The sequence below is a fragment of the Melospiza georgiana genome, chromosome 2 (genome assembly GCF_028018845.1).
Source record: "Melospiza georgiana isolate bMelGeo1 chromosome 2, bMelGeo1.pri, whole genome shotgun sequence".
In the NCBI taxonomy this organism is placed as follows: Eukaryota; Metazoa; Chordata; class Aves; order Passeriformes; family Passerellidae; genus Melospiza; species Melospiza georgiana.
Genome location: NC_080431.1, coordinates 57,120,426 through 57,137,017, shown reverse-complemented (window position 1 = coordinate 57,137,017; position 16,592 = coordinate 57,120,426). Strand labels below are relative to the sequence as shown.

The window sequence follows — 16,592 nt, the reverse complement described above, 5'->3', positions numbered from 1 at the left end:
ACCACATACTGGAGCACCACTTGTGTAATCATCTAATCATGAAAAAGACAAAATTAATGCAGAAGTTTCCTCAAGAGACTTTTAAAATGTAAAGTCGATAGTCTCCATGGAAATGTAGCCCAATACAAGTTTTCCCTCTGAGCTTCCTACTCTAGTGACACTTTTAATTATGTGCTAATTATGCACATTTAGCCTTCTATTACATAGTAGTTGGCAAATGCTAATTACTATTTGCTCACTAGAGAGCTCAGGTTACTATGGACAGTCTTGAAACTTCTGAAGTTGCATGAAATACTTGTGTCCTGGATTTCATGTTGACAACAAACCTGCAACATTGAGCTCTTCTTCCTCTCTGAATATTAAGAGAGATTGAGTTAAAATGCAAACTACAAGAGCTACTTGAACTAAGAAAAACCAAAAAAGTTCTATTGTTTAAAATATTAATAGTTTTGACATGTAGTTGCTGCTGCAGGATATCCTTTCCCAAGGAAGTACTTTCCTGCAACTCGTGTTGCAGGTTCCAGAGAAGAGCTATAACCCTAGAGCCACACTAGTTTTTACTTAAATAATAAATTTTTTTGTTTACATCCAGAAAATGCTAAAGTATTTGTATGTACCTCAGCTATAGTCTCCCCTGAAGAGTGCTTCATTTACTCTTTAAGGTTACTGCATAATTTTATGGTTTGAAGAGATTAGACAACAAACTAAATTGCAGCCTGGAAACAAACCTTAGCTTATTGATAGGAACTTAAGAAAAAAACTAAGTTTATTAAAAGATGACTAGACTACAGTTTTTATGTATGTGAATAGGAAAATAGCAGGGTTTGGCTGAGATTCATTCCTTTAGAAAAACAACCACCACCACTGAAAAAACCAACCAAACAAAAATCCATCAAAACAAAAGGAACAAAAACAACCCCCTCAACAAAAAGCAACCAAACAGAAAAACACAACATGAAAAAGACCTAAATATACAAACAAAAAAGCTGAAATAGATGTTCATCACATGCTGTGAGCTGGAACTTCCTGTGGAGATGTGTGTCTCCTTCAGTGGTACGGGGAAATCAGGTGCCAAATGAATTGCCTTAAATCATGATGGGTGAATCTGAGGCCTCGTTATTTGGCTGGGCTAAGGCACTACAGCAGCTAAAACCTGAAAGCTGAACACAGAAAATGTGAAACTGGAACAGGAAACTGCTAGTTAGGAAACACTAGAGATCAGTGTGCAAAATGCATCATTTTGGATGCAAGAGATTTTGGAAGGCATGGCTTTTCTGAACAGCACAGTCTAGACTGACTACAAGCTATTTAACCAGTGGTGTCAAGACATTGATCTTCATCCATGCTCTTGTTTATGGAAGTGGCTCCCTTGACTTGATCTGTACTGTTTGCAGATGAAGTATTTGTTCAGCACTGGCATAATCCAGCCATATGAGTCTATGCTGAAAATATTAATGTTGATTTTAGAAGTGATAGTTATCTTGAACACCATAATTCTCAGGGTTAATGGCTTCTTCAAACAAGTGCTTTGAGATGCTGAGTTACATAAACATCTTCCTAAGTAAACAACTGTGTCAGAGGTTGAGGGCATTAGAGGTTCTTCCTCTTCCCACTGAGTGTGTTTTGGAGAGGAGCTGGTCACTAAAATTTTTGAATCGCCTTTACTACAGAAACTAGCTCTTGCCCTTCTCAAATTGTGCCTCTTTCTTTCAGCTCTATTAAAAGACACGTTAATGACAAAATCCACTTTGGCATGTCAAGGTTTGCGTGTCAGCTGTGCATTTTTTCTTATTATCCTTTATTCTCAGGATACTGTGAGTAGATCCTGACCACCTGCTACTTTGGAAGGCCAGAGAGAAAAGGTACTAATATCTCCTCTGGGCATGGCACAGCACAGAAGAGCCTCCTGCTCCTCCTTAGCATTGTAGCATTTATTTCTAAGGAGGCAATGTATAAAGATAATAGGTTTTATATTAGTTTCTCATTTCTTGATGGTAAAATACAGGGAAAATTAACTGGCGGAAATTTTCTTTCAATATTTAAATGTGAATCTTGCTTACAGAACTTAGTCTGACTTGTCTGTAAGAAGTATCAGTCTAGACAACCTCCCAGATTGAATAATTTCTTTGCAATAATATTAGATTTTGGCTTTTTTAAAATATATTAAAAATATTTACCCAGCCAAGGAAAACACACCTCACAGAGAAGGCTGGTGGTGAGCACTGCTGGGCTATCATGGGGAAAATCCCAAAAAGCAGTTCACCTGTGGAAGGCAGGTCTTTCTGACAGGTGCCTGACAATGAGCATAGACAGGCTTTTCAGTCCTGCATGCTTGTTTTTATAAATGAAAAGCAGATACACCTGTCTTGTGCTTCCCACAGGGCTCTTCCAAGGCACATGCAGAGGAAAAGCCACTGAATTGTTGTTCTCCAGAATAACAGGCACAACCAACTAGTGTATTACAAATTCAACACTGTGTAGTAAATTATATAGGATCAATGGGGCCAAAAGCCTTGACAGTTACGTTGCTCTAAAGAAACCCACATGTTTGGGAAAAATTAAAGATACACAGTGTCTTAATGAGAAGCTCTGGGAGAAGTAATGGTGTCAAAATCCCACAAAAGTTTCAGAAATTTTTGTGCAGGTACCTATCTATGTGATGACAATTTTAATGAATGTACCAAACCTAAATTCTTGCAGTCAAGACTGCTGAGTCCCTCCTTCTATAATTTTATTTTAGACAAATATATTTGCCCTGACCTGGTCCAACTTGTGTTGATTCTAAAAATAAGAAAAAGGGGAGAGACCACAGTACACTGAGAGAAATGACCATCTAGCAGGGTAGACAAGCAAAGTTAGGGAGCACCTAGGATAATACTAGGATCACAGGAAGGAACACTTTTAAGGGTGACATGGCCCACACAAAGCAGGCTTTCAACAATCCCAGCCCAAAATTTTTCATTGTAAACTATAAGGATAGAGAGGTAAGTTTTTTTTTCTATTATAAAAATGCTAAAGAATTTTTCTATTCTTTCTGGCATAGGATATTTGGTTTGAATTGAGTGACAAATTCTTGCACTGAAAAAATATTCTGTGCACATATTTTAATGAAAATACTCACTTGAAAATGCTGATCAGCACTATTTGTAATAGGTGCATCTGTCATTTAGAAAGAAGCATACTATAGGTGACTAAGGTTAGTAATAACACTACAGAAATTAAATGATGCCTCATTTCCGAACACGAAAAATATTTCTTGTAGCAAAGGCATTCTTTTTAAAAGTAGATTAGCACATTAAAAAAATAGACACAAGAACCAGGACAATTTCTGGTCTGGAGAGAAAAAAAATATATATTTCAGGGCACTGCATAATCATAGGAAGGAATCCTTAATATCTTTTGTTTCTTCTCACTGTAATCTATCACTCTGGATTTTCAAACTCTACTGCTTGTCTACACTGTCAAATACTCTTGCTAAACACTGGAGGAGCTGGACCATCTGCCTGCTTTGGTAGGTTAATAATTCATGACAGAACTCTGCTGTATCCTGCCTCAGGAACGCCTGGCAAAACCACAGTGCTCAAAATACTTTTCACTGTATTTTCTTTAGTAATACATTTACCCAGGACCCACGGTAAAATCATCCACTCGACGATGGTTGGAGGGGGTCCCTGCATGCTGAGGTCTGACCTGTCGATGTGCTGAGAGGCAAGCAGCAGCAGGAACAGAAAAGTCAAGTACGATGCTGTGTGGCAGATAAATTTGATAAATGGCTTTCTGATGAACAGCCCCAATGGGCTTTTGGGAGCTATCAGGTAGCACACAGAGAAGACTGGGAAAAGGAGTCCTATCACAACACATGTCAACATCTTCACTGCCCAGTGTCGCCTCCGCCATCCGGGGAACTCGTCGTACCAGCGGGATGCGAGCAGCTGCTGGCAGTTGGGCTGAGCAACAAACTACAGAGAGAAGAAAGGAAGAGAGTTAGTTTCTTGCTATCTCTGTGAAGATTTTTCATTCTATGTATCTTTAGTAGATAGAGATTAAAAGCATTAAAATAAATCCACAGCCTGTGCAATGTCACTCATACTGATTGTACCAGTAAGACAGGGCTGGGTCAGCCTGCCTTTCCTTCAATGCCAAAAGTATAGTTAGTGCATAGAAACAAACATTTACTTTTCCCAATAAAGCTTCACTTCTGCATTGGTTGAGTACACAAAGAGACAACAGATAGCTAAACACATGGACTTCAAAACCTGACTTGAAACTAAAAGGCAAGCTCACAGATACTTCTTATTTAATCAGCAACATTTGTGGAGAATTCACAGAACATGAGGTAGAAACCAAGGAGCACAACTGAGGTCTGCAAACAATGAAACTGAATTCCACAGCCATGAACAAACTGTTCTCATTATGTTCCCTGCTCATTCTCTAAAAATCAGGTTTACATGCTTTAATACTGACAAAACTTACAGATGCATTACAAAATGTTTACACAATGTGAACTAAGCACTAGCATTCCCCAGTGTGTCACTAACCTTTGTCAGGATACACTCCTATCCTGTGCGATACTTTCTGTTACCATTATGAGATTTTATATGATTTTTTGGAATATGATCCTTAAAACTGAATTTCACCAAAACACCCCAAAACAAGTAAATATTTAGTATTTTTCAGATAGCTTTTCAAAGAAGTATATATCAAGGATTTTTGTCATACTTTTCTTTGATCACTAGTCCCTACTTCCCCATTGTTTTCTTTTATAAGGGTGACAGAGAAGCAGCAGACAAGAGTTGATATAAAAAGCATAGAATAGAAGTAAGATATGTATCAAAGAGGGACAGAGCTGCATTAAAAAAATGAAAGAAAATAAGCATTTTCCTCCTGTTACTCTGGTGGTTTGATGCTGGCTGGATGCCTGGTGCCCAGCAAACCTGCCCTATCACTCCACTCCTCAGCAGGGGAGGGGGAAAAGAGAAGATAAAAGGACAAGCTTGCAGGTCAAGATAAGGACAGGGAGAGACCATTTACCAAGTACCATCATGGGCAAAATAGACTCAACTTGGGGCAATTAATTTATTACCCATCAAGCCAAAGTAGAAAAATCAGAAATAAAATAAAATATCAAAACCAGCTTTCTCTCACCCCTTCCTTTTTCCTAGGCTCATCTTCACTCCTGAATTCTCTGTCTCTACCCCCACATGGTGCAGGGAGATGGATATGGGGGCTGTGCTCAGTTCCTCACGTTGTCTCTGCCACTCCTTTCTCCTCAGGGGGAGGACTTCTCACACTCTTTCCCTACTCCACTGTGGGGCTTCTCCCATGTGAGACAGTTTTCCACAACTTTCTAGAACATGACTCCTTCCCATGGGCTGCAGTTCTTCATGAGCTGCTGCAGCTTGGATCCCTTCCATGGGGTGCAGTTCCTCAGGAGCAGACTGCTCCATGGGTTCTCCATGGAATCACAAATCCTGCCAGCAAACCTGCTCCAGCTTGGACTCCACTCCCCACAGGACCACAGGTCTTGCCAGGAGCTTGGTCCAGTGCAGGGCTCCCAGTGAGTCACAGTCTCCTCCATGCATCCACATGTTCCTGTGTGGAGTTACCCAGGGGTGCAGATGGATCTCTGCTCCACCACGGACCTCCATGGACAGCCTGCCATACCATGATCTTCCTCACCAGCTGCAGAGGAGTTGCCTGGAACGCCTCCTCCCCTTCCTTCTCCATTGACCTGGGTGCAGAGTCGTGTTGCTCACACATTCTCACTCTCTTGTACCCGGTCTGAAATTGTTCCTGTGCACTAACTTCTTTCCTCTCCTTAGATCTGCTATCCCAGAGGCACTACCATCACCAGTGATGAGCTCAACTTTGTCGAGAAGCATGTCCATCTTGGATATCTGGCACTGAACATGGGAGAAAGGGAGGAATCTTCTGGCAGCATCTCACTTAAGCAGCCCAACTATCAAAATCTTGCCATACAAACCCAATACATTCACACATGTATGAGTGTATTACATACATACAGTGGATTAAACCATTGTCTGAATAGTTTGTAAAGCTATGCAGAAACTTTTTTCTCTTATTACAAAATTGTATTTTTTCACTAAATAATTTCAGATTTGAACTCAAATCAAATGCACCTATTTTGGGATCTTACATTATCTTGATAATACTTATAACGACAGGAACCAAGTTCCTTTGGGGATGAAAAACAGGTAACTCCTCAAACTGCTTGTAAAATCACTGGGATTACTACTAGTAAAAATGCTTTTTAGATTGGAATGAAATGAGAGTCAGCATGCATTTTCCTATATATATGTCTGGATCTTGTCAGAAATCATTACCTCAGCCATAGTCAAACTTGGTGTACATTAATGAAATGTCAGAGTCTTTAGTAGAGACAAATTTGCCTACCAGACATCAGCAGAGAAGCTGCCTCTGTCTGTTGTGAAAGATAAGAAAATTTACTCCTACTGTAAGAATCTTGAAAATAGCCCTAAAGAAGAGCAACAGAATGTATTCCTCCTTTAGAAAAATGCATTCTCAAGGTTTCAGGTTGCTTCTTTCAAGGTACAAATGGCTAGAATAATAGTGTATGTGGTCAGGGCAGATGACTTCAAAGTTATGCTTTAGCCAAGTTTATTTTCCCTAAAACACTTTTTAAACTTAATTAGCTTGAGTAGATACAGATAGGTGCTTTGCTTGACTACTGAAAAAATGTGAGTCATTCCTTAAGAAATATTTTTCTCTTTTTGCCCCATAGAGTGCCAGGTCCATGTTTGCTTACTCCTCTTCATAATGTCTTTCCATTACAAAAGAATGGGAAGATATTATGAAAGAAATTACAAATCCCCTCACCTGAAGTAATCAGTGCCTAAGTCTTGCCTGTGCCCCCTTTCTAAACACCCTTGGCCACTCTCACAGTGTTGGGGAGCTATGTGAAGGAACAGCTGCCAGTGGCTACCAAAGCCTGGTGACAGATGTAGGGGACCTACTCCTTGCCAAGCACATCTAAAAAGGAATTAATTTTTCTGTTTGCAATGTAGAGAAAATTAAGTAAAAGGCAAGAGTTTTTCCAATGTCCAAACACTGGGCTGCCCTGGGACTGGGCAGACCAGAACTGATGCAGAGTTACCTCATGCCATGAGGAGATCCTTGATGAATGCACCATCCGGAGAATGCTCCACAATGGGGTGGGCACTGCATTGCTTAGTTGTAATCTTTAAATAGATTAATATGCAAGTGTTAATTGCATATTAACACTTAATGTCAGTGTTAATCGAGAAAGCATTTCTGAGCAGGTTTTTAAAAAAATGCCTTGTCTTCTAATACCCATATTAGATTTTATGGTGTTGGGACTGTGTGGTTAAGGTACAATGTATCAAGGATGGTGTTCTAAGGCACAGGAATTTTTTTAGTAAGTGCAGAAAATTTTCAAATCCCAGACACTGAAGAGATGATTTTTTAGGTAATAATTTCATAAGAAATCCACAATAACTTTTCTTGAAAATATGACAAGAGAATTCTAGCACTGGTTGGCTCCTCTAAATACGGAAGAAAACTTGCACAGACCATGCATTTAGTATGGCTGGAGTCAGAGGAAGCAGCCTTGGTAATGTGCTTTCAATTACTTGCTTGACACAAAATACATAAGAAACAACTAATGGTATGGTATGGAGCAAGCGTAAAAAATACTATGTCTGCATTTAAAGAGCCGTATTGCATTTGGAAGCAGTTCTAGTGCCACAGGCAAAGGTTTATAACAGAAAACACAACACGGTTTGTTTATCTACAGATGATATAATGCATTTCTGAATGGTCTAAATATTCATGCTGGTGTGTTTTAACAACACATTGGCAAGGTTGGTTAGCAATGTCCTGAAATAACAGAAATATCTGGCTCTTCACTGAAAACTTTTCTTTTTGGTTCTGAGCTTCATTTGCCATATAATATTAACTATGAACCATTCCAAAGTATTTTTTGGATATTTGGAAAATTATCCTAAGTCTCCTGCTGAAGTTTCTTTTAAAGTTTAATTTATCAATGAACTGTATGACATTATTAAAAATGTCCAAACTAATTCTCACAGATTTCATTTTTGTGGTAAAGAGATTGTCTTCATATGTCATCTGTGAAATACGGTCAGTAGTTATACCTACATTTATTACATTAGCTAAAAAATGAAGGAAGGGTTTTAACAGGGAAAAGTTATACTCTGATGGAAGAGAAGTGTGCTCAGTGGTGATCCCTACAGTCTTGTTCTTCAGCTGCACAGGAAAGGTGAGTTTGTCCCTTCTGGTCCTTGTGGAGGACCTGGGGAAATGAGAGGAAGGCGCTGTTTTCACACTTCATACATAAATACTTGAGAGCATACGGGGACTGCAGGCAGGGAAACCTTCCTGGGACTCACAGTAGAAATGCTGCCCATGTAGTCTGTCTCAGAGACATTACTCACAGGTAACAGTTAAATAGATCAAACAATTTAATCTGTGATGAATATATTTTATTACACTCTTAATTTATCCACTGAAAAGCCCTTCGCTACATTAAAAAAATAAGGAAAAGGTCTTAATGACAAAATTCTCCGGTGAATTCACATTTATACTATAACTATTAGAAACTTTTCTATTAGAAAGGACGAGTAGAAGGGGATGGAAGAAAGACATGCTCCAGCATAGGACAATTCCCATATAAATGGATCGCATTACATATAAGATGATCCCATATTAATGCTAAATAGACATGGAAGTCCCCTGATGAACTTGGAGATAAAAAAATTAAAAACTATTTTGCACAAGTATTTTGTGACTAGCAGAAATAGAAATACTCTGTGACATTAATTTGCCAGTTCTGCATTGCCTATGCCAAAATATTTTCACTGCAGTATAATTTTCTTCCTTAATTGGAGAGATTGGAGGTATTCTTTTCCTATTCTTGAGTATCTTTTTTACTGTCAGTATTATATGATTTGACTTTGATATTGTTTCCACATAATTAGCAATCAGCAAGTTTATATTTTCACATTATGATGGCTTCCATCAGTTTGTAATTACACAAGGGATTTTGCTACATGATTATTCCCAATTTCACATCATTAGCTCCTTCATAGAGTCTGCCCATATGAAAATGTTCTGGTATTCACTCTCTCAGTTGTCATGCTGGGAATTGGCTCTTCCCTGAGACCACTGGAAAACAGAAATTCACAGCACCAACAAAAATAATCTGGTATAAATAATAACACAGCCTGATTCTAGTGTTATCCAAGCATTTACATAACACAGATTTTAATTTTCACTTCTCATTAAATCTTTTTTTTCTAGAATACATCTTTCAGTCAATGAAATTATGAAGAAAAAACACAACTGATACTATTAACTCTATATGGTCTTTAAAGAAATAATAATTTTATAAATAATGTATCATCAGGTTATGTTGTTAGCTCTTTACTGTACCACAATGTTACCTACAAGTATTTATTTCATTATATTATGAAATACAAAAAGATATAAAAAACTTCCACTTGTAACAAGGTGCTCATTTTTACATTTATAAAAGCAGTCTAACAAAATCTGAGGTCCAAATTCAATTCTCATTCTGACATCAATAGGTGGTTGAGTATGTTATATAAAATAGGATGTAATTTGTCATCTAGAAATGAAAGCTGTCAAAGAAAATTTGTTTCCTTTCTGACATATACAAGGGAGTTATGCTGTAGCACCAAGAACTATCTCTGATACCATTCTCTAAAAGATTAATGACATTAATTACTTTTTTGAGGAAGAAACAGCTGAAAACATTTATCATAGACTTTCTTATTAATACTTTTTTGAAGCCATAGCCAGATTCTCTGTTATGCTGTGTTGCAGGGCCATTACAGGCACACTGGTAGGAAAGGTTTGCTCTGGAGTCTGCTGCTTTGTCACACACACTTCCCAATGACTGTGATCCCATTTGACAAGACTCAAGCTCCATTGCTTTTTCTTTTTCTAGAATACTTTACTTCTAATATTTTGCAAATTTTCACAGATATTTAATGAAAAGTTAACTCTTCTATTTAGTTAAACTTCAAATTCACATGTCAGTATTTTCTATCTATTGGTAGTGAAAAGCATTGGCACTAATGACAGATTCAAGTCCCAACCTCCCTAAGAAGACTCCTAAATTTGGTATATTGTTTCTCCCTTTAGAGATGTCACTGCATATTCTTTTCTGTATCTTTCCCCAAAGGCTGTAATTGAGAATTTCAGTGCTTACTCTGTGAGGACTGCTTCATTAAGACAAACAACATTTAATTGCAATTTAAATGCTTTAATGTTATTGACAAGATCAGCTCTACATTTTCCTTTCCAAAAGCTAGGGACCATGTTTTGGATTCTTTTGGGTACAGTTGTACTGAGAGTTTTCTGCCTCAGGCCAGAAACCCTGATTCCTGCACCAAATCCTATTCTCACGTCCATCCCATCTAAATGTTGTGTCAGCTGGAGCAGGCCATCTCAGTAACCATGATTCCTGCTGGATGCAAACCACTGGTCAACTTTTACTCAGCTCCATCTGCAGCTGTGTCCTTAAGAGGACCAGTGAGCTCATTCTGCGTCATGGTTTAACCCCTGGCTGGCAACAAAATACCACAGAGCTGCTCACTCACCACCCCATTCCTCTCAGTGAGGTGGCGGAGAAAATTGGAAAAAAGTAAAAAACATGGGTTGAAATAAGAACAGTTGAACAAAATTAATATGAAAAAAATAACAATAATAATGATAAAGAGACGGGAATAAAACCCAAGAGAGACAGGTGATGCACAATGTGGTTGCCCACCCACAGCTGAGTGCTGCCCAGCCCATCCCAGAGCACAGATTGGCCCCACCTAAGCAGCCTCCCCCAGTTTATATGCTGGGCATGACATCCTAAGGTATGGAATGTCATTTTGGCCAGTTTGGGTCACCTGTCCTGGCCATGCTCCCTCCCAGCCACTGACAGAGCACAGGACACTGAGATGTCCTTGGCTTAGGGTGAGCATGCTCAGCACCAACCAGAACATCAATGTCATCAACATTATGGTCATACTAAACCCAAAACACAGCACTGCACCAGCTGCTAAGAGGAACATTAACTCTATCCCAGCCAAAAGCAGGACACTCAAGATCAGAGCACCAGATGACAGCACCTTGTATACGATCAGGGCAACCTGAGTCACATCAGATCCCTGTAGCAGAGAAAATTCACAATACAGATGCCTTCATCATAAAATCCAGAGTTTACATTCCTCTCACCAAGAACAAAACACAATTCCAGGGATTTTTATTTGAATTTTTCTATTTTGTGACTTCAAATATGAGAAGGAAGGAAACAAAAGGAAAATAGAAAAGTAAAAACTGAAATGCTTTTCTAAAAGGATTAATGACATTGCAGCTTTGAGCATTTAAAATTTCTCATTTGCTACATCAACACAAGCAGAAGCTCTTACTTTGATTCATGACTCCTCAGTAAAATGAATCAGTACAGGAAAAAAACCTATTAAAAATCTATTAAATAAGCCAAGACTTATCTATAATTGCAGTGATTCTGATTAATTGCTTAGAAAAGGCAATGGCAACTAAAACTAGAATGCAGTTGTTAGGAACCAGCTGTGCATGAATAGCTTTGTTATACTTCCCAGTGGTAAAGGAAAATGAATCAGTTATTGAGCTTTGGGATGATTGTGTAAAATAGCTTAAAACTTCAAAATTATGATGTTGGTATAATACTGCTAGCTCCCACACTGGGAAAGTGTTAGAACCACCATAATTCACGACATTTTTTGTAGGGAAAAACAATTACAGAAGCATTGTAAGTTTCTGAAGAGAAAATAAAACTTCTGTTATACTGAACCTCTGTTCTTGCACACCTAGCTGGTGTATTTCCATGCATAGCAAGCAAATAATAAAACTGATATTTCTTAGTAAAGTCTTACATTTGAGACAGAATAACCCTGTGCAACAGTGCAAGCTAGAATTCATGGTCTAGGGAGTAACTTTGCAGAAAATGCCTAGGGACACCAGTAAGCAAGAAGATAAATATGACTGGGCACTTATTTGATTAAGTCTCTATCATTTCAATCCTATTACTCCCAAGGCACTCTTCATACACCTCTGACACCAAGTTTCCTGTCTGTACCGATAGTTTCTAAAAAGCACACTACCTCTCAAGAGAATAGAAATAGTGGCTGATCATTCTCTCAGTATTCTTTCTAACACTGAATAAACTGAGACAATAAACACATTTTGTTTATAAACTCAGAAGTTCAAGTTCATTCTACAAGACCAAAATCAATATGTATTCTAAAAAACTTCATATACCAACACAGGGAATGTAAAAAGAAAAAAAACCCACACCTCTGGACCAGTGAGCAATTAGCAATCAAAGCTTGTTTCCAGTCCAAGTCATTCTGTGATTCCACTTTTCTTACATTCAAGTTGGTTTTGTGTCCTGTATTGGTAAGGCCTCCAAGCCTTAGATGGTCAGCCAGAAGGGGTTAGGATCCAAGATAGTTACAGTTCCACTAAATGACCAGTGAGTTCCCCCTCATCCAGAATATTCTACCACTTTGTCTACATCCATAGCTGCCATATCACCGGAAGGAAAAGTTGCAAATTAAGAAACCAACCTTTCAAAATTCATGAGGGAGCTGCAAATATGTTGAAAGCAACTAAAGCACAGAACACAGTGAGAGTTTAATTGGAGAAAAATTAGCTAAGAAAAGCTTTGAGTGAGAGATGGGCAGGAAAACAACCAGAACAGCTAGATTCTTCCTCTCAGAATTGCCTACTCATGTGAGAATTTCTATTGGCATCACTGGAGACTGCCCTATTCCTCATTTGCTCAGCTTGTTGCAGAGGTCAAAAAAAGGCAGTCATTCTTAGTTCCACTTCCCTTTGCTGACTATCCTTTCAGATTGGAGCAGGGTATTGACTTATTTGAAAGAAACCTGAACACAAAAATTTCAATGCCTTCTTTTCTTCATTTTCAGGCTTTATGACTGCTTCTGTGAAGAGAAACCTTGGATCAGTGATATTTTGTTGCACTATTAAATATTTTCTGTAAAAACAATGGTAATCACCTCCCATTAGCGCCAGGCAAATTTAGATTTTACTCTGCTAGCTTAGCTTTATGAGGTTCCATCATGCATCCTCATGTGAAAAATGGATATTAAGCATAACTGTTCTTGACTCCATGCTCAGACCGTTCTAGCCAAGAGATAAGAGAGTTGAACTCTGAGGTTTCCCAGTTTCTTTAGAAGTGACTCTTTATGATGTGAAGCTTGCGTGGAACTGAAGGGGCCAAAGTTCCCCAAAATCACTGGGAATCCAGTTCCTGGAAAGCATAACACTCATTTGAAGGCTGACTGAATATAAAATTAGAGGGAGAAAGGAAAAAATAATAACACAGACTGACTTCAAAAGCATTCAAGCTAGATAGAGAAATAAACAGAGTATTTTTCTGTTGAAAGTTCTCTATTAATGTGCAGATCTGGCTTTGCAGTTTCACAAATACTTAGGAACAGAATGTATATAGTCACCTAATCTGGTTTTCTTTCTCTTCAAATACTTTAATGCTCTTTATCTTTAGGTTCCTCTTGTTTAACTTTGCTGTGTTTTTATCTAAGAATGTTGAGACCTGAGAAATCAGATTAATCACCCAGTTCCTTCACAAAGGCTAAACTGAAATAAAAGGTCTTTGGCAAGCATGCTCAATGAGCATTATTCTGAGACCATTTTCAGGAGAAATGCATGTGAGTCTCTAACAGATGCATCAGCTTTATCAGTCAAGTGCAGCCATGTGCAGCTTCTACAGTTTAAACACAAAATATTAATTTTAGGAAGTATTTCAGGGGAGTATAATTGCTTGCTCTAAAGTCTTGCTTTCCAAAAGCTCTTTTATACCTAACAATAGGTTGTGGTTGAAGGAAATTACCTTCTCTTGGGAACAGACCTACGAAATACTGCGCTTTCATGTAATGGGAAGTGTTATGGTTTGACACTGGCACAATGCCAGTGCCCCCATGAAAATTCCCTCTCCCTGGCATCTGCTGTGAGGTGGTACCTGGAAATAAGCAAAGCAGGCTCCTGCTTAGGGAAAAAGGAAAAAAAAACTTTATTAACTAAACTACAAAAAACTAAACCACAAAGGAAAAAAAAAAAAAAAAGAAAAAACACAAGGAAAATGAAAACTACACAGAAACACTTCCCCCTCCTCCTCCTACCAGATCCCCAGTACAATTACGTTTCCCAAAATTATCCACACTCGGTCTGGCACCACCCTTTAGAAAATCAAATCTTCAGCTCATGAAGAGTAGACAGAGTCTTTCCTTGTGCCACGGACTTCTTGCCACAATTAGCGCCGCCCGGAGCCCTGCTATCTCGTGACATCTCCTTTCCATGCCAAGGTGCTCTCACCACCAGGCATGGGATGGGGCAGAGGCCTGCTTTCAGGGTGGACCTTTTTAAGGATGCCTCGTCTTGTTCCAAGCAGAGCACAGTCTCATCTCTGGGACCTTTGTCCCCCCCATTTCTTCTATACCCCCTGGGGCCGAGGGGTCTCAACACCAAACTCTCCTAGCTCCGAGCCTCCGCTTCGCCCTGCAATGCAGCCTCTGTATCACCAGGAAACAGTCCATGGATCTACAACAAAAGAGCCCAGCAAAGTTGCCACTCCATCTTCCTCCGTTCAACATCTCTCTTTCTCTTTGCCAGACCCCCTTACTGGCCTATTTCTTCCTTCATCATCCACTCTTATCCCTTTCCTAGGAAAGGTAATGTTCCGTGAAGTTCTCACTATCCACAAGGGTTAAAGGCTCTCCCAGGCCGCTGGGCTGCTCGCTGCCCCCCCTTCTCCTCTCAGCCGTGCTGCCGGCACATGATATCAAGTTTCAAGGTAACAGTTCAAGCACAGGCTGCATTCTCTCTCCGTCTCCAAAAAGGGGGGGGGGGGTAAACAGGTTGCTCGGTGCCCCTTCCACCCTTCCACCGAATCCGGGCCTACCGTAGATGGGCCACGTGGCTTTCCCCTCCCCCAGCCCAGCCAGCAACTGGGCCGGGGGAGAGACCCAACTCCTTCCCGCTGGAAATCCAAAAAGAGCTCTGAAGGAAAAGAGCCCTGCTTTTAACTCCTTGGGTTTGTGGTCTCTGAGGCGGATCCAATGCCCCACTGGTCAAACCAGGTGCTCATCTTAAAATCCGAACACCCATTGGTGACCACAGCAAAAACAACATATCCCAGATGTCCCATTTCCGGTCAAACCACGACAGGAAGATACCTACTACAGCCATTAATGAAAATCTGTGTATCCAGCATCTGCCAGCCTGGATAAATAAGTATAGTCTTGGATAGTTCTTTCCTCTTATGAACCTCTGCAATTTGTGGCAAAACATTAGAGTTTGGGATCTCAAAAACCTGGAGTTACTCTCACTGTTGCTGTAAAGATGTCTGAACACTGCTGGTTTCTTTAACAGTGAAGAACCAGAGTGAGGAATGAATCAATAAAGAGCCAATTTTAATTGAGAATTACATAAGCATCACTTTTAAGGATGTTCAGGCATCATCTACACTAAAAAAATCAGTGTCTGAGACTGAGCATTTGACCCCACTCATCCCCACCACCTATTATCTCCTGCCTGGCACCATTTTTTATTTCTCCAGACATGTCTGTGTAAGGCAAATCTGCAACTTTTTGAAGCCTGAATACAAATCCCTTAGCATTGCTCAGTCATCCCATCAGGCTGTGGTCTGCTTGCATTTAGCATTACAGACAACCTTTCAAAGACCAGTTCCTCACTCAATATTTTATTGATTTTTACATTATACATTTCTGTGTTAGACTGGTGTTTCTAAAACTCATTGCATGCTTCTAGTAACTAGATAACTCAGGGGATGTTTCTGTATGGTCAGATTCCATAGCATTCTCTTGTGGAGATAGGGCCTAATACATTGGCTTGTACTACCAGGTAAAGGAATATATTTTCTTTTAAAGTTTGGAAGAAAATAGCCATTTTTTAAAAGCTAGAGGTGGAAGAAATATATGTAGAAGGATATAAACAAAGTTTTTTTCAGTCCCTGAAGGTCTGAGGCTACATTCTTCCGCGACAAATCAAAGGCAATTTGTTCACTGCCAGAGAAATATACTTCATAGGCTGTTGTCACTGCCTGTATGTCACATGCCCTGGCCTCTGCTCTAGCAAGTCATAAAGGGTACATTTCTAAGAAAGAGATGCTCTTTAATCTTTGTGAAAGATACTAGTACTCTGAAGAAATATTTTCTTTTGCTTTTTTTTTCACTCTTCTATGATGTTTCCCAATCATATACATGATTCTTTAAAATGAAATTTATTTGAGAGTCAGTGAAACAATACGATTAAAAATAAAGAAACTTATTGTATAATAACACATAAGTGAGTACAGAGAGGAAAAGGCCCAAGTAAACATACAAAAAGCCCTGAAGCTCCTATGTGACATGCAATTTAAATTTAGATCACATGTGTACTCTTATGATCCTATATATTACATAAAAGATTTAACAAAATCAGCTGGGTTGAAGACTTCTGCTGTAGTCCACAGA

At 39.2% G+C, this 16,592-nt stretch overlaps 1 protein-coding gene across 1 annotated transcript in view; it reads right to left on the bottom strand.

The window, feature by feature from the left end:
• The window catches only part of TRPC4 (transient receptor potential cation channel subfamily C member 4), an 82,487-nt gene that overhangs the window by 32,855 nt on the left and 33,040 nt on the right, over positions 1-16,592 (bottom strand). The window contains exon 3 of the mRNA XM_058018388.1: positions 3,623-3,959. Coding sequence (XP_057874371.1) covers positions 3,623-3,959 — 337 coding nt within the window. The remainder of the gene's footprint in view (positions 1-3,622; positions 3,960-16,592) is intronic.